Source organism: Ochotona curzoniae, unplaced genomic scaffold, assembly GCF_017591425.1.
Source record: "Ochotona curzoniae isolate NIBS_2020 unplaced genomic scaffold, NIBS_Ocur_1.0 scaffold_3835, whole genome shotgun sequence".
Classification (NCBI taxonomy): Eukaryota; Metazoa; Chordata; class Mammalia; order Lagomorpha; family Ochotonidae; genus Ochotona; species Ochotona curzoniae.
The window spans coordinates 29,781,155-29,799,124 of record NW_024467114.1 but is presented as its reverse complement, the minus strand read 5'-3'; the positions used below and the strand labels follow the sequence as shown (position 1 = coordinate 29,799,124).

At 44.1% G+C, this 17,970-nt stretch overlaps 1 protein-coding gene across 1 annotated transcript in view; it reads left to right on the top strand.

The window, feature by feature from the left end:
* The window catches only part of DNAH11 (dynein axonemal heavy chain 11), a 271,297-nt gene that overhangs the window by 188,103 nt on the left and 65,224 nt on the right, over window positions 1-17,970 (top strand). Inside the window, exons 57-62 of the mRNA XM_040964541.1 lie at window positions 1,880-2,026; window positions 7,399-7,512; window positions 10,932-11,075; window positions 11,684-11,866; window positions 13,287-13,388; window positions 16,891-17,025. Coding sequence (XP_040820475.1) covers window positions 1,880-2,026; window positions 7,399-7,512; window positions 10,932-11,075; window positions 11,684-11,866; window positions 13,287-13,388; window positions 16,891-17,025 — 825 coding nt within the window. The remainder of the gene's footprint in view (window positions 1-1,879; window positions 2,027-7,398; window positions 7,513-10,931; window positions 11,076-11,683; window positions 11,867-13,286; window positions 13,389-16,890; window positions 17,026-17,970) is intronic.

Genomic DNA, 17,970 nt, shown 5'->3' with positions numbered 1-17,970 from the left:
AAGCAACACAGTGCCTCTGTCCTACCTGCGAATGTCTTCTCAAACAACAGAGTCAGTGGAGTCATACCCTGGGTCACTCCAGGAGCTGTAGTGTCTCAGCTACAATGTTCAGTTAATAGTTTCTCTGTTGTGGATCCACAAAATAGAGACAAGGGCGGAGAAGAAGAAAGGAGAGTCAATTTTCTACCTGCCAAGCATGCGTTGGCTTCGGGTTGCGTTAAACCCTCATGGCTGGAGCGGACAGGGTCTGAATGGAGATGCGTGAAGTTGTGATTGAACAGTGGCAGGTGGGGGTTTTGCACTGGGGATTTGCACATGGGAAGCTATTACTATCAGAGGAGTGGTTGGAATAGTTAATGGTGACTTGATTGGTTAAAGAATACTTACTAAAGAAAAGAAGGTTGATGCTTCATGTGGAGAATTGGAGAAACTTCTCGTGGAAGACAAGGTGCCTGGGCAATTCCAGAGAACTGCCATGCATCTACACCGGAGCAGTGTTCATTCATTGCAGAGAAGCTCTACACCCTTTTTATGGTCGCATAACTTTTCTCTAGATGTGACCTTAGATCTTCGCAAAGAGACCTGGTGACCTGTATTCCCAAGTGAAGCCTCGTTGGCAGAGCCCGAGTCACGTCAAATAAATCCGAGCTAACAATTCCCTTAGAAGTTGAAATTAGGACATAAGCTGACCTAGTTTCCTCCCAGTCTCTTGGAGGAGTCTTTTGTAGACAGCCTAGTGTGAGACTAGTTCCACATGGCTAAAATGTCACCGTGCTATAATACCCTGAGTTGGTAGAGAAGCTAAAAAAAAACTCTTGGTTTAGCCTGTGATAGCACAAGTAGCGGTCATAGTTGTAATTGTGCTTCCTAGTTCGAGTGTAAATGAACTAGGAGTGGGTGAGGATTACGTGGATATTGTGGCAGGATGTTGTTACCCAAGACAATATCTCTGGAGTGCAGTTCAGCAGTCAAGTCCAGAGAGATGGTTTTGCATGTTCTCACTCTAATTTTTAAAGATAGCATTATATATAGTTTCAGAAAATAAGTGGAGAGCTAATTATGTTTTTCATGTATTTCTGAAAATCAAGACATAGTTTCCTCCCTGGAACTTCAGTTCTGTGTAGATGACAAGATCCCCCCAGAACAGCCTTCTGAACCTGATGAGATCCCATGTAAGGACTAGGCAGTCATTGTTTCCAGTGATGGATGTCTCAGACAGACAGAGTCCCACAAGAGCTCCGTAGGAATATTTAGGAATGGGCCAGAAGGAGGACTCACCCAGAGAACCTACTGGGTTCTGGACCGCACATCGCAGGTACCATGCAAAGCCCATGTGGTTTGCTCTTCTGAGAGTTAAGCTGGACGTCGGGCGGTCATCAGCTAAATGTCCTGTGAGGTTCAATGATCAAGATACACCATGTTTTAGGCAAAGAAGCAAGCCCTCCGTGCATTCCTAGGTACATCCAGTTGCTCTGCAGCTCAGCCAGGAGAATTTGGGGCTCCTGCTTGTCTGAAGTCTCCTGTGATTTTCTGTCAAGGAGGAAAATCACGGCTCTTCCCAGTTCATCAGCAACCACGCAGGCTTCCTGGCACCTCTACTGCCTTGAACACAGAGCTTCCCAGGAGCAGATAACCTGGACTGGCAGGTGCTTAGATGGAGGTCCCTGTGAGATTTTCATGGCAAAGGCACACTTCTGATTAGTTTTGATGTGGGTCCATTCCGTATCCTATTAGACCATTGTTTTTGATGTGAAAAAGAAAGGGGGCAGCATGTTTGCAAATAGATATACCTGGATGGAAGATCCAAGGTGCCAGGATCCCTGCTGTGTCTACTGTTTAGTGTGATCATGTGACTGAGATGTCTGGCCTTTTCCTGCAGGTGGAAGATCTGAAAGGCCGACTTGCATCTCAGGAAGCCGAGCTGCAGCTGCGAAACCACGACGCCGAGGCTCTGATCGCCAAGATCGGGCTGCAGACGGAGAAAGTGAGCCGAGAAAAGGCCATGGCCGACGCCGAGGAGCAAAAGGTCAGGCTAATTCCACATTCAGAGCACCGAGCTATATTTAGCACAAACTAAACCTTTGTAGGTGAACAATTTTGAACAACTTCCTCCCCGGGGAGCATAAAGTCTAAAGAATTATTATAGTTACACATGTAACAGCATTTCACACCATGATTACCACTTGACCTTTCTTTACATTATGCATTTTCTCAACCTTTTAGCTCTTTTAATGATATGAAAGAACAATAAATACTGAGTTCATTCAAGCATATAATGGATGTGGATCTTGTACATCAGGCCTATTTGTAATACAGTAAAGGTCAGGAAGTCAGCACAGAGGTTTCTAAAGGGTTCCAGTTTTGAGGCAAATGGAACAACTCAATTGTTAACCAAGCCCATTCCGCCACTTTGCAAGATGGTTTTCAGACTTTGCATTTTAATAATATGACTGGAGTTGATGATTAAGTCCCAGGCTAAATTTGTTCTTTTGGAGTCCACTGAGGCCCTGGCACCTCTGCATTAGGTTTTATTGTTGGAAACAATTACTTTTAAAATTGTACAGATTCTTGCTTTTTTAGTGATCAAATTCCCAACAATTCTGAAATACAACATTTTTTTTAAAAAACCAGTGGTTACCTGAAAATGGAAGATTTTTCTCTGAATGTGTCTTATTTCACACACACAAAAATAACCTAGGAACCAGAAAAACAAACATTTATTTTAACATGAAGGACATATACATATGTGAAGTCAAAAATTTCTTATTTGAGGCTGAATATGACAAGCAAGAATTAGTTGCTAAAAAAAAATGTAAATTGCTTGTTTTCTCATAGCCACTGAACCAGAGGCTTTGCATTTGGGAGATCAGAAAATACTTGAATTTTCCCCATGTTCTTGCTAGTCATTTATATGCCTTTAGTTGCTTTTCTTTTTTTTTCTAATTTGCACTGAGCATGTTTGCCTCTATCTTGTACAATTAGAGAATTTAAAAGCATATGCAAAGTAAAACTCTCTAAGCAAGTTGAGGGTAAGGCATTTTGGGCATAGTCAATGGACCTGTAGTTCCTAATTCTGTTCATAAATGTTTCCATCGAGCTTCTGATATGTGGAGGATCCTTAAAAGTGTATAATTAGATTAAGCAATTAGGCATCACACATGGTGTGATTATTACAGATTGATTCCGCTCAGGGGATTTTTTTCAGGAATTACACAAATGTGTGATGGTCTAGTAATTATCGCGTCATAATCTGTCATCACAGAATACCTTTTGGAGATCTTAAAATACATCAGTTACTCAAGAGGTAGCTGCACATTTTTGCCAGTGAGTTCCTAAGGCAGGAGGAGCTTCCTGGAGCAGGTGTTTGTAAGGCAATTATGGTGTCGTGTGGCACGTCCACATCTCATGGTGAAGTGCCTTCATTTGAGTCCAAGCTTTGCTACCTAGTCCAGCTTCCTGCTAACACATAGGAAAAGGCAGCTCAAGTGCAGGGATTCCTGCCACCCACCATGGGTGACCCAAATTGAGTACCAGGCACCTAGTTCTGCCTGGCCAGTCCCAGGTGTTGTGGAAGGCATTTGGGAAGTAAACCTCTTTGTCTCTCAACCCTTTTAATGTGTTTTTTTTATTATTATTTTAAAAAATCATTGTAAAGGGGAGAAAAGATTTTTAACAAATTAAAACTCATTTGATTTAGTGAAATTCTTCAGACATGAAAATGGTATGTTATTTTTTTCTAATCCACTCAAAGCAATCAAAATATTGATAAACATTTCCATGCAACTCAAGGAGCTTGATCATCATAACAACTGCCCACTGAGCACCAGTGGTTCTGGCCAGGCACTGTTCTAGGCTCTTGGGAATATGAAAAGACTAGTAGGAGACAAGTGGCCTTTGGTAAGCAAGGTGTTTTCAGAGAGCGTGAAGTGCTCTGATGAGAAGGAGGCAGAGCTGTGTGCTGGGGGAGAGAACTATTTTAAGTTAGGTAACTGGAAAGAGGGGCTCTATTTATTGAACTGCAGGGAGTCACCAAACCAACATCCGAATGCATGCGGAGGCTATTTCCTCTGTTAAGCAGGATGCTGGGGTGCAGTCACTGAAAGGGGAGAGGATGAGCTCTTTCTGATCTTCCAGAACTGGGCTCTCCAGGCTGTGTGCGTGAGCAGGGATGAGGAAGTACTGCCACTTGGCTCACAGAACCATTGCCACAGTTCTCATGGCTCCATAGATGTTGGAGTTTACAGATTGCCTTGCTGGCTTCTCATCAATGCATGTGAAGGAGGAGGCTGACATTGCTGCTTTGAATGTGCCAAAGAATCAAAGGCCATTGGAACCACAGGCATTGCTGACACTGGCTTCCAGCGAGAGTGCCTCTGTTTGGCTGTGAAGTTCTATTTTTCTAATATCTTTCTTGGACTTCTTAGCTCCAAATTTTAAAGTCTGAAGGGTGCTGTGATCATGTTCAGACTGCTTTCTCCTTGAGCGTAAACCTCATGAGTGTGCTGGGGCAGTTATGATTGTCCCTCTGAAGGTTCCACAAGCTCGGTCTAATACAGCAATTTGATGGATGGGTGTGTCAAAGCAACATAGACTAACAATTAAGGGCATTATATTTTGGGATGTTGCTCTCTGAGCCCCAACCAGTAAAAGTGCCTTCTAGAGTGAAATTCTGATATAGTCTTCCAGAAGTTGGGCCCCTTCTTTCTTTGGAACAGCTGTCAGAGTGTGTGTGTGTGTGTGTGTGTGTGTGTGTGTGTGTGTGTGTGTGTGTGTGTGTGTGTGTGTGTTCTCTAAACACGGTGGATCTGGAAAGGCCCTCGGGAATATCTTAACAGTCTGAACACAGACTGGGCTGCCAGACTGGGAAACCTGAAGCCAGAATTTCAGCCTCAAGATTCTGGGGGGGTATACCAGGTTTGGGTTTTACAGAAGCCTCTTTCCTTGGCTTACATACAACCAGCTTCAGATGGACATGATTCTGCTCACAGCATGCATTTCTTGGAACTCTATTCTCCCCTTGTGATCACTGCAAAGTTTGATAGGTATCTGTGATATTGACTAATGGAAGCTGTCACCTCCATTTCTGTACTTTGACATATCGTCATCTTCCCTTAACCGAGAATCGCCCCCTCCCTTCAGTGGATCCCTGGGGCCATGGATAGTCCTGAAGCCTAAAGGTGTCTGATGTATGTATGTATGCACACTCAGTGGGAATCATAGTAAGATATTAACAATAATAGTCAATAATACAGTAGAACAATATGCTATTATGAAATTGCCAGCATCAACACGCTTGTGCTTGGGGGTCATAATTAAGAGAACTAAGGGCTTCTTGAACGTAAGTACTGTCTCACAGCGGCAGTTGATCTGAGCACCCACACAGCTATGATGTGCCTGTTGCGTGGGTACTTTACACAATGAAAATCACTGGGAGCGGGGAGTGAGTCATGCCCCAGGTGGTATGCAACAGGACAGTGCAAGGCACCACCACGTTGATCATGGCAGCATACCATTCATAATGTATGACTTGCTTATTCTATATTTTCACTGTGTGGTTGACAGTGGGTAACTGGAGCTGGGGACTACATTCCATGGAAAACATTCCATGTAGGACTTGTGGCTCCTTCCACTTCTCTGGGAAGAGCCTGCCTGCTCCCCAGGAGACACCAGGCAGAGGTAGTGGCATAAGTCTGTGCCTCAAGTCCCTGGAGTAGAATATTCACCATGCTAGTATTGCTTGCCCTGAGGGTGACAGGTGCTTTGAAAGAGAAACAACCAGAATATTTAATGCGTTTGTATCTGTGACTTTTTAACATATCATGTTCAAGATTGCCTGATATATGAAAATGACCCAGAGGAATAATATTCTAGTCACACGAAATCTGCTGAAGTGTAGCAGCTTCCAGGCTTCCAGAACTAGCAATGCCAAGAAGCTGTCTTCAAGGTCTCTGCCAGTAATAAAAATCTGGGATTCCGAATCCCATTATAAATGATTTCACAATGTTGGTATTATAAATGCTAATAAACATCATTTAGAGATCCACTGTATCTTCAAGGAGAGTAAATAAACCTAAAATCCTAACTTGGCTCCTCTCGCACACTGCCTCGCATCTGGAAAAGTGCATGCTGAAAATGGAGCTAGCAGCCGCAGAACCGTCACGGCCTCTCTCTGGCAGGCGTTGAGGGTTCTGCTGTCGAAATAGCTCTCTGTGAGCACACAAAGTTTTTTTTTTTATTTACATGGATGGTTGCTGCGCATAGATTAGCAGGAGACCATATATCTACCCTGAACTAATTATGCTCACAAAAGACACAGCGTACAGCGAAAAGAATGGCTCATCCAGAGCGGGCAATTACTGCTAAGAAAGCAGTAGTAGACAGCATAATTTGTTGTGAGCGGTGTTTAATTCCATGGTATGGTTAAACCTGTTCATGCTAAACACATCAGAGAAAAAAACACATTTGTTCACATTTTGTATTCTACGATCTGTATATCCTTAGGATCCATCCCCCCCACCCCCCTTGGTGACAAGATCCTGGTGCCTGGAGCCACAGCTGTGAAAGTCATATTTCTATTGAGGACAAAAAAAAATTCACTTCCCTGGCTATTCGAGTGTTATGAGTATCCTCAGGGAGGGAGGAGGACCAGTCTCCGCGTCTTCTGTTTCTCTTGATTTGGACCACGTTGACTTGTGTGGCTTTTCTGTGTTCCGTTTATACAGGCTTTTGTCAGGAGGAGGACATCCCCCTCCTGCTGGTCTGTAAAGAGGCACCACCACCCGAACAGTGCAGTAGGCGTTACAGTCGCCGTTACAGAACCGAGTTGGGCTCTTGTATCCATCTTGCTTTCCAGGTCTTTAGGGAAGGCAATAATTAGTCTATAGAAAGTCTATTCTAAAATTAAGTATATGACACATGACCTTGGGTAGGCTCTTGTAACCAGTTGAACAAGAGAGCCGCTCATTTGTTGTCAAGGAATAACGAACGTGGCTTCTAAGGAGATGCTCACAAACATTAGCTAGAAACTTCTGCAGGAATATTTTGTGGATGTAGGTCTCTGGTCATCCTGGATATTCACTTCTTCCTGTTGACTGAAAAAAAAGACAGCTGCCAATCAGGGGAATCACTTACTCTTCCTTTGCTTAGTTATCGTGTTTCATCATTACTTAGTTTCATGTCTTTCCCAGAGCATTTTGATATTTGAACCCGTTGGAGTTGGGATGTATTAATGTATGTTTCATGGATTTATAAAACTTTGTGTGCATGCTATGCCTGGGGGGAATGCAAGAGGGTCAATGCGTTCTTGAGCAGTACATCTGGGTCAACCTGTTTGATAGTAGAGAGATCTAAGATGATCAAGGGTTCATGCGGGCTTGTGTACTTTTCCTCCTGTGTTAGGTGGCGGCCATTCAGACAGAAGTATCACAGAAGCAAAAAGAATGTGAGGCTGACTTACTGAAGGCTGAACCTGCCCTGGTGGCTGCCACAGCGGCACTCAACACGCTCAACAGGGTAGGGATGGTCTCTTCTCTCACGGGTTTCCCCAAATATGATTCATGTGGTAATAGCGTTGGAATAACTGAACTGAGTGTATAGTCATGTAACCAACAAGTTACTTAGAAAGAAAAGGCAGTGGGTGTATGGCCTATCTGTTTAAGCTGCCACTTGGAACACTAAAATTCCATATTGGAGTACCACTTCAAGTCCCAGTGACTCTGCTTCCAGCCCAATCCCTACTAATCATTCTAACAAAGCAGTGACTGCTGGCTCAAGTTCTTGGATTCCTGCCACCTGTATAAGAGACCTGGATGGCATTCCTGGCTTTGGCCCCAGCCCAGCCCTGGTTTTTGCAGCCACTTGGGGAGTAAATCAGCAAATGCCCGATTGCTCTCTTTTCTCTCCCCTCTCTCCATCATTGTGCCTTTCAAATAAATACATGAATTTAAACAGGAAGCTCCTTAGAAATAGTCAAGCTGAAACAAACTTTTGAGGTTGTCATTATAGGTCAATGTTTGTATGCCATCTGAGAGTCTGTCTGGCTACACCTCAACTGGCAGCCTCCTTTTCAAGTACCCACAGCACCCCAGGATGCACCATCCTGTGAAAGGCAACTCGGTTGTTAACAACCAATCCTGATGTTGCAATCTGTTTGCTGCTTCAAGAACCAGGGGAGGGATTCTTGATTTCCTCATGGAATATGAAGTTGTGGTGACAAGAGACCCTCAAGAGAATGGTGGCAGATCCCAGCCTTCCTCCCAGCTACATGCTGTTAGCAACAACCCACAGAGCATCCTACCGTCCTGTCTTTATCACAACAGCAAGGGGAGGAAATCGGAAATGATTGGCAACATTGTTTTCAGAGCCTGTGGCTCATCCTGTTCAGGTTCTTTCCAACTTCTGGGGAGAATTCTAGACAAGCAGTAAACCTGCACTTTGGGAGTTTCATTTTAAAGGTCAAGCACTGGGACCTTTCCTACTCTTCAAAAAATAAGGCTTTTTTTTACAAGATGTTTTGATTTGTCTATTGGACAGGCCGACTGACAGAGAATGGGAGAAACCAAGAAGGAGGGATTGAGCTTCCCTCTACCGGGTCACTCCTCCCCACCCCCCTTGGCTGCAGTGACTGGAGTTGGTCCAGATCAAAGGCAGATTCTGGAACCCTATCCTGGTTTCACTACTGGGCACAGTGGGGCAAGAAAGTTGGGGAAAGCTCACGTGCTTATGCCATGGCTGCCCTCCCAGCTATGTTAGCATAGGGCAGGAACAGAAGCAATGCAGCCAGGACTTAAGTTGGTACTGTGATATGGAACACTGTAATTGCAAGCAGCAGCTTAACCTGTGACACCACAACACCGGCATCTTGATTTTCTTTTTAGTGTATTTGGAAAAAAAAATGTTTTGAATGTGAGCAAGGAGTGATAATACATCCACAAAACTGTGCATTTTTAAAAGAATATAAAGGCACTATGACAGAAGATCATTCAGATATCCCACAGCCATTAAAATGATACTTTTGGACACTAGCTGACAATCGTTAAAAAATACTTATGATACACTAAGTATAATAATAAAGCACATAAGGCTCGACATGGTAGCCTAGCAGCTAAAGGCCTTGCCTTGAATGCACTGGAATCCCATATGGGTGCCAGTTCTAATCCTGGCAGCCCTGCTCCCATCCAGCTCCCTGCTTGTGGCCTGGGAGGGCAGTTGAGGATGGCCCAAAGCCTTGGGACCCTGCACCTGCATGGGAGACCCGGAAGAGGCTCTGGGCTCCTGACTTTGGTTCGCCTCAGCTCCAGCCTTTATGGTCACTTGGAGAGAAAATCATTCGACAGATCTTCCAATCTGTCTCTCCTCCTCTCTGTATATCTGACTTTCCAATTTAAAAAATAATCTTTAAAAAATAATAAAATGGGTTATAAAATAGGATGTATTGGGTGATGCATCTTTTGGTAAGAACATTCATACATACAGAAACTAATTTTTAAAAAGCAATTGGTTGCCTCTGAGTAATAAGATGTTTGCTTTCTTTTTTGCCTTTCTCTAAACTTGGGAATTTTTCTCTGAATATATTACCTTTTCCCTAGATAAAATAATGTAGTATCATGTAAAACACGTGAGCAGGTGAATTTGTAAACAATAATGGAATCTGGGATGGCCAGCTCTATCGTGGCATCAGCACGTTTCCGCTCTTGGCTTTTGCTTTACTTTTACTTTTGCAGCCTTCCCAATGTTTGCAAGCACTTATTAAATACATGTGCAGTTTCTGGTAGAAGGGTAGAATCAGGCTGCTGTTTGACAAGATTTTACACACAAGAGTAAAGTATTAGCATGTGAAGTCTCGCTGAGTGCAGCTGCTACTTTGATCTTGCTTTTTAAAGCATATGTCTAGGTTGGGCATTTGGCCTGGCAGTTAAGATACCTGCAGCCCACATCAGAGCACCTGGGTTCCAGTCCCAGCTCCAGCCCCTAACTCCAGCGTCCTGCTTGTGAGGACTCTGGGAGGTATTAGGTGAGAACTCAACTAAAAGGGTTCCTGCCATCCCCACGGGAGGCTTTGGGTGATTGTCTCCTGGTTTCTGCCTTTGCCCAGATGTGGCCATTGAATGCATTTGGGGAGTAAACCAGTACATGGAAGATCCTCTCTGTTATGCTGTATATACATGGCAATATAAAAATATAATCCCATATATGTATGTATGATAATATAAATATACATTCCCATATATGCAGATATGGGACTATAAATATATATTCCCAGTCTCCCTCCCTTCCTTTCAAATAAGCAAATAAGTTTTTCTTTAAAAGTAAGCAATTAGAATAAATTGATCCTGTCTCATGAACCTGCATATCCTTCTCTTCGGTACTGATTTCTGTGCTCACGCGTGTGCCCTGAGACTTGTGGTTTCCCCGTGAATGCCCGCGGTTTGCTCTGTCAGAGTCTAACAGGAAGGGGAGGAGGAGAAGGAAGATTCTTTAGTCTGCAAGCTGCCTCTAGTTGGGTGCAGCTGCAGTGTCATGGCAGGCGTTTCTTACACCTGTAAGGCAGAAAAACAAAGCTGGGCGACACTCAGTGAAAGATATTTCTGGGATGGCCTGGTTAAAAATACCAACATATGACGTAGCAAGGTGGAACTCATAAACACCTTACAACTTGGGTGGCTAGGAGATGTCCTGGCCTTCATGAGCGTAGCTCTGCAGGAGTAGAAAACCAGATAGTTCAATGTCCTCGAAGGGCCAGAAAGGGTAGTGTTGTTTCCACAACATCAGACCAATGCCCAGCCAGTACTGACCCTCCCGGAACCCCCAAGGTTAAGTTTGTGGGTGGCACAGAAGTGTCCAACTAAGAGAGACGGGGTCAGTGGAAGCCACTGAGTAACGTCCCATGCTTCTCTGGACATCTGTGATCTTAATCGTGTGTTCTTTTTCAGGTCAACCTCACCGAACTGAAAGCTTTTCCCAATCCCCCAAACGCAGTTACCAATGTTACCGCAGCCGTGATGGTCCTCCTGGCACCGCGGGGCAGAGTGCCCAAAGACCGAAGCTGGAAAGCCGCTAAGATCTTCATGGGAAAGGTTATCAGCCAAGCCCATTTCAATAGCACATTTCTGAACCATGGTCATGCTCAGTTCTTAATATGTTCAAGTACAAAGAAATCATGTTCCTGGTCCTCCGTGTCTTCCTACAGTACAAATGTCCTGTATATTCCCAGCTTTTGTCTGCCAAGTTGGAGGTTAGCTTGGGCTAGAGGCAAACCTAAGTCAAGGCCAACAGCAGGTGGCAGTGGCTAATTATTTGCAAAATTATGAAAGCAGTTAAGTGTAGGAGGGAGAAAATTACATGGATTTTCTTAGGCTGGAAAAAAATGTTGCTAATGCATAGGAAGGTGACGAGAAGGGGCTTTTCGGTGTGTGTTTTTCTGCCTTTCTTTTCTTCAAAATCTGAATGCCTCCTGTGCCGGCAGTGAATATTTTACCCTGGGATGGAAGAGGTTTTAAAAGTGTCCATTGCTAATTCTAACTTCACACTATAAAGACGGGAAAAGTCGAACAGTAGGATAAGTGCAGCTTGCCAATTTCGCCTTTGTCGAATGAGACCTAAAAGCTGATTTTAACTTTTGATCTTGGAATTTTCTCGGCAGCCCAAATGGGTCCATTGCAATCAGTGCCTTTTTGCTTTGCAGGTTGATGATTTCTTGCAAGCGTTAATTAACTACGACAAAGAGCACATTCCAGAGAACTGTCTGAAGGTGGTAAATGAACAGTATTTGAAAGACCCGGAGTTCAATCCAAACTTGATTCGGACCAAATCGTTTGCAGCAGCAGGCCTGTGTGCTTGGGTCATCAACATTGTTAAATTCTATGAGGTATCAGCTCTAATCGGATGCTTTTCAAGTGTCATCCACCAAAAGCGATTAACATAATACATCTTTATCTCTACCAAAAGCTACCTATACTGGAAGCTTCCATACTTTTTAAAAGTAAGGGTGGCTAAGGTTAAGAATGCAACATAAATGTGTCCAAGTAAATGCAGTTCTCTAGAGGAGGGAATTTGACATGTTGGAAACTTCTGGAGGTTAGAGTGATGACTCTTTAGATCTGAGAGCAGGAATGATTTGATGGGCTAGAGACATCCCTATATGAGTTACGCTAACATTAAAAATATTTCATTTGTGTCACCTTGAAACAAACATAAGCCTGAATTCACAGCTAGTTGTATGCATTCCTTGCTTTCAGGGCAAATATTTATATCATCTGTACTTAGACGTGGTGAAATGAGGAAACGTCCTTCTCTTTGTTCTTGTATCATAATGACACATGCATTTTTGCTTGCATAGGTCTCATCTAAAGTTTGCACATTGGAACAGAGCCAAGATAGATTATCCTTTCACTTGGTCATTTGTTTTGAAATATTTATTGTCTGCCGACCATGTCTCGGGCACTTTGCAGGGTGTTGTATGTGCGAAGGGAAGAGTGTATGACTCTGAGGGAATGCCCTACTGTTGCCTTGGAGAGTTGAATGTTGGAGGCAAGGATGGAATTGCTAAGAAAAAGACCATCACAGTCAGCGACATTCTCCAAACAACCTGGATAAAGTAATTTCATACCCTTCATCACTCACAGACAGAAGAGCCATTAGATTTTTTTTCTGTCTGTCTCCAGTGGGATTCTTTATAGAACAAGAATGTAGACAAGCTGGCCACGACCTCTTTCTGTAGGAGAATACCTGGACACTGTGTTCATAGAGCTTATGAACTGAAGCTGTGTTGTAAAATCCATACTAAAATGCAGTTTCTTTTTCCTCTCTCTACCAGGAGAAAGAAACCCATGCAGATCCTCACACTGTCCGTTCATAGACCACATGCATGTGATGGGCAGGCGCTCAGGAAAGAAAGCAGAATTGTAGAAGGACCCCCTTGTACATTCCTTTCTGCACTCAGAGATTTCTCTCCACACTGTTTTTCTACCTTAAAGACTAGTTCCAATCTTCATTATGGCCCTAGTTCTGCACACAGCCCTTTCTAGAAACAGGAGGGTTCACTCCACATTGTATGAACAATGTCAGTATCATAGTAGTGTTTGCCTCTATAGCATATTTTGCCAATACTTGCCCATTTAATGTCCTAATCAGTAAAGAGAATAGAGAGAATACAGGAAGCTGGAGTGGGGGCGGGTTGTGTGGCTAAGAAACCTACACATGGCTAGGCCTCCTGCCAACTTGGGATTGAGCAATTGATGACCCTTTTGTTGCATCTTGAACTAAACCCCACGTGGGTTTACCCACAGGTCTACTGTGATGTGGAGCCCAAACGTCAGGCCTTAGCCCAAACAAACTTAGAGTTGGCTGCAGCTACTGAAAAACTAGAGGCAATCAGGAAAAAGCTGTTGGTGAGTACAAATAGCGACACTGAAGGCATTCTTTGGGGAGGGGAGGTTGGGGGGAGGTCCTGCCTCTTCTTTTCGGGGGGCCCCTTCGGCCAGGAAATGGAAAGGAAGTTGATCTTTCATGTATGCCTTTATTGGTAGGTATGCAGAGTCAGTGCATGTTTTAGGGGCTGTGTGCTAGATCCTGGACTGGAGACATGCAAAACTCCTTAGTTGCTGCACCTAAGAAACTTACAAATTCGTCTGGCAGAGGGAGAAGGATAGCACACAGGTTCCTGGAGCTAGACTGCCCCACCTATGCCCCCACTCCACTTTGGACTCGGACCTGGCACAGGTTGATTTAACCCTTTGGGCCTCACTGTTCTCATCAGTGAAATCAGGTCTACAATAACATCTCCTTCATGGGTAGAACTTGTGAGGACTCAATAAGAGGAAGCTCATACTGGAGTCAGCAGAGTATCATGCACAAAGTGCTTACCAAGTATTAGCTTTGAGGACTGACAGCCTTACTCAAGCCTCCATCCTGTTGCCACTCATGGCGTGTCCCTGTTGCCTCTTTCTCTTTTTCTTAATCTCTCCAGGAGTGTCTATCCTGGCCATGTCAGACTGGTGCGTTGCAAGAATCTTGCAAAGTCTGTGTCAAGTACACTTGTAGCAAGAACTGTTCTCTGATTCTTTCAGGCTCAGTAGCAGTTTTCACTGCTTCTGATGCGTTCTGTGTACGGTCCTAAGCCTACAAGGCTGGGCGGGGATGACTGCTTTACCTTTTTTTTTTTTTTTTTTTTTTTGCTTTACTTATTTTCAACCCACAGAGAGCCAAATAGTAGACACTGTAGCCTTTTGGGTCAGGGGGAGTGTTCTAAAATCTTTATGCACCTATTCTCAGGGAAAGGTTAATGGTGTCTTTTATGTTTCACATTTTACCATGCTCATCAAGTGCAGTCTTAGCTTATGGGCCATTCAAGAGCACATTAAATCCTGCCTGGACCGGATTGAAGACTACCAGGCCTGCTGCCTTTGCTCCTTGGAATTCTCCTTGGTTTTCCTAGGTTAAGTTTGGAATCTCTTGTAGCCTCCCTAAAGATTCCTTAACCTACTGCAGCCGTTTCTCCCTCATCCCACATCTCCAGCCCACCAGAGTGTGTGTCATCCTAAACCTTCAGATCATACTGTCCTGTCTTCCACTCTCACTTCAAAGTCCTGTAATATTTTTATACCTAGCAGATGACAGCAGAAAGACATTCAAAATTATTAGATTAATGAACAAGTAACTACCACACTTTATGTTAGATAAAATGTTTGTGTGTCCTAGCTGGGGGACATGCAGTCAGCAAATGTTTTTGAAATGTTGCATGACGGAGGGCTGCATTAAGAAGGCTCAGTTTGATTCTGGGAAATCTTGCAGAGGACCTAGAAAAGAAAATGAATATGCTGGGTGTCATTGTGTTAGCCACCAGCAAGCCATGACAAATGAAGGGTCATTTCTGCATGTGAGGATGATGAGTATGAGAGGGGGCTCCAGAGGACTTTAGTGGGAGTGACTCTCCTTTTGTTTTTTAAATGGTTATTTATGTATGTATTTGAAAGGTAGAATAACAGAACCATTTAATGGTTCCTTCCCCAAATGGCCATGATAACCAAACCTGTGCCAGGCCAAAATCGGGAACCAAGAGCTGTATCTTGGCTCTCTCCATGGGTGTCAGGAGTCCAGGTCTTTAATCCATCTCCTGTTACTCTCAGGTGCAGTAGCAGGAAGCTAGGTCAGATTCAGAGCAGCCAGGACTCATGTACGGGATGTTGGTGTCCCACGCATTGGTTTCACCCACTGCAGCCTAACACTAGCCCCAGGCAGTTTCTTCTTGTGTCAAGTCTTGAAAGATGCAAAGATTTTTCCTGAAGGATGGAGAAAGGCCACCTTTTCATGAAAGGCCAATGGAAGAGCCTTGTGTGTTCTGGGGAAAATGAGTCTCTCACTATGACCTCAGAGCAGGGTATAAAGATCAGTGTGTGAGTGATCGTGTGATCTTTGCTGGAAAAGGACACATTGCAAGGGTTAAGTACACACTGCTCTGAAACAGAGCTGCAGGTTGTCATTGTCCGGATGCCCGGGATGCTGGTTCTCACTTACTCACGACAGCTGTGCTGCTGTTCCTCCCTAGGGTTCTTAGGCATGCAGATAGCAAGATCCGGACCCGAGGAGTCTTCCAAGTAGTTGAGGTCATAGTTAAGACTTTTTTTGGCTGTGAGGAATGCAAACACACTAAAAATACCTTGAGCCAAAGGGGAGGCCAGGAAAAAATGTGTGACGAAAGCTCGAGTGTTCAAGAAATGGGAACTCGATGGACTTGGCTTGGAGTTTCTTTCGGGCTGGGTGACTTCTCGTGCTTCTCTTTGTGTGAACTTTCCATCCTCTTTCTTCCTCTTGCTTTCCTGCGCAGTCTAGTGGAAGCTCTCCAGAGTATGCACATCTTCCTAGGTCTTCTGACAAGTCAGTGGATTGTCCGAGTTCAAGTCCTGTGTTCCCAGAACAGAAAATCGAACTGGCCAATCTGAGTGAGCCTGCTGAGATCTGAAGAAACTAAGTCATTGCAATAAGAGTGTGGGACCAAAAGTTCACAGGATAAACCTATGGAACTGCATCATAAAATAAATCATTTTTTTAAAAGGAAAGGAAAAGAACAGGGTAGAATAGTTAGGAATATAAGTGAAGAGTTTAAAAAGATGTATTAACAAAATCTTTAAAAATTCTGGCCCAAACGATTGTCATGGTGGTAACAGTGCTTGGTACTAATGACACTGGGAAAGTAGAAAAGCAAGGGCAGGATGAATAATAAAATTTTGGACAAGCTGGGGGAAAAAGTTCATGGGAAATACAATTAAAGATAGGTTGATTTTGGTGCCAAAAATGTTGAAATCCATGCATGCAAAAGTGTCTTCAAAAGTTTGTAAAAATGCGTGTCATGAAGAGGCTATGCATGGTCTCAGTATTTTTGCACCACAAGGGAGTTTCTTAATCACATTTTTATTTAGAATTTTTTTTTAATTTAAAAGAGTCTCAGAAAGAGAGGGAGAGACTCAGAGAACTTCCTTTTCATTCATTGACTTTCCAGATGGCCACAATGGCCAGAGCTGGGCTAGTCCAAAACTGGGGGCAGAAGCTTCCTCTGAGTCTCCACGTAGGTACAGGGGCCTGATGGCATGGGCCAGTCTCAGCTGCTTTGCCAGGCCATAAGCAGGGAGCTGGTTGGAAACAGAGTACCCAAGACTTGATCCTGCACCCTTATTGGGTAGCAGTGCCACAGGTGGAACAAAATACTGGGCCAGTCTTAATGGCATTTTCCATGAACTTTATGGGGTGTCCTTTTATGCGTGGCCAAGACTCAAACTTTACAGGAAAGGAAGAACTTCTTTCACTTACCTTAAGGCAAAAGGCTCCTGATGATGTTTCTGATATTTCAGTTTTAACTAAGAATGACTCCAAAGATAACATCAACCCATCTTTCAGGATCTGGATCGAAATCTGAGCCGACTCACAGCCTCCTTTGAAAAGGCAATCGCTGAGAAGGTACGCAGTCAAGAAGAAGTGAACCAAACCAACGCAACCATTGCCCTGGCCAACAAGCTCGTAAAGGAGCTGGAGGCAAGTGGACCTTCTTGCGTCTCGGGCGGGGGGAGGGGCGGCAGAGGAGGCTTTGCTGTTGTTTGTCACCAGCAATGACCAACGATGCCTAGGATCCATCATGCAAAGGAGCAATAGTGAGCACTCGGGTTGTAGAGCTGAGTTCCCAGATGGAACGGTACCTAGATGGAATATTTTTCCAACATAGCCAGTGAACTCAGGGTGACAGCAGCCTGCTCCCCTACACGAGGACTTAACCAAGATTTGCATCCACTCGAAGGCATTGCCGAGTATCATCCGGGAAGGAGTTGTCCACTTGTGTTTCCTCCCATCCTTCCTTTCTTGCCCCACTGTGAAATCCTTCACAAGAGAAGTAAGCCCCATCTCCTTCTGACATGCTTAAAGATTCAGAGCAGCTTCTAACCCTGCGCTATTCCGTGTCTGATTAATATGCACTGGCCTTGAAGTCTACCGGCAGAGCATTGCTCTCTCTTTTTTTAAGGTTTATTTTTATTGGAAAGGCAGATATGCAGAGAAGAGGAGAGACAGAGAAGAAGATCTTCTGTCCAATGATTCACTCCCCAAACAGCCTCAAGGGCTGGAGCTGAGCCAATCCAAAACCAGGAGCCTAGAGGCTCTTCTGGGTCTCCCACACAAGTACTGGATCCCAAGGCTTTGGGCCGTTCTCGACTGATTTCCCAGGCCACAAGCAGGGATCTGGATGGGAAGTGGGACTGATGGGGTTAGAACTGGTACCCGTATGGGATCACAGCATGTAGAAGGTGAGGACTTTAGCTGCTAGGTTACCATGTTGGGCCTCAAGCATTATTTTCTAATAGTCTTTCAAGCTAAGCCCGATGTGTTGATGCTTCTGTTGTTACAGACTTGTGTGGGTAGCTGGTGAGCTAGTACTAATCATTTCGTTAGATTCAATAAAATCTTTTCTTTAAGAATTTTTTTGTTCTC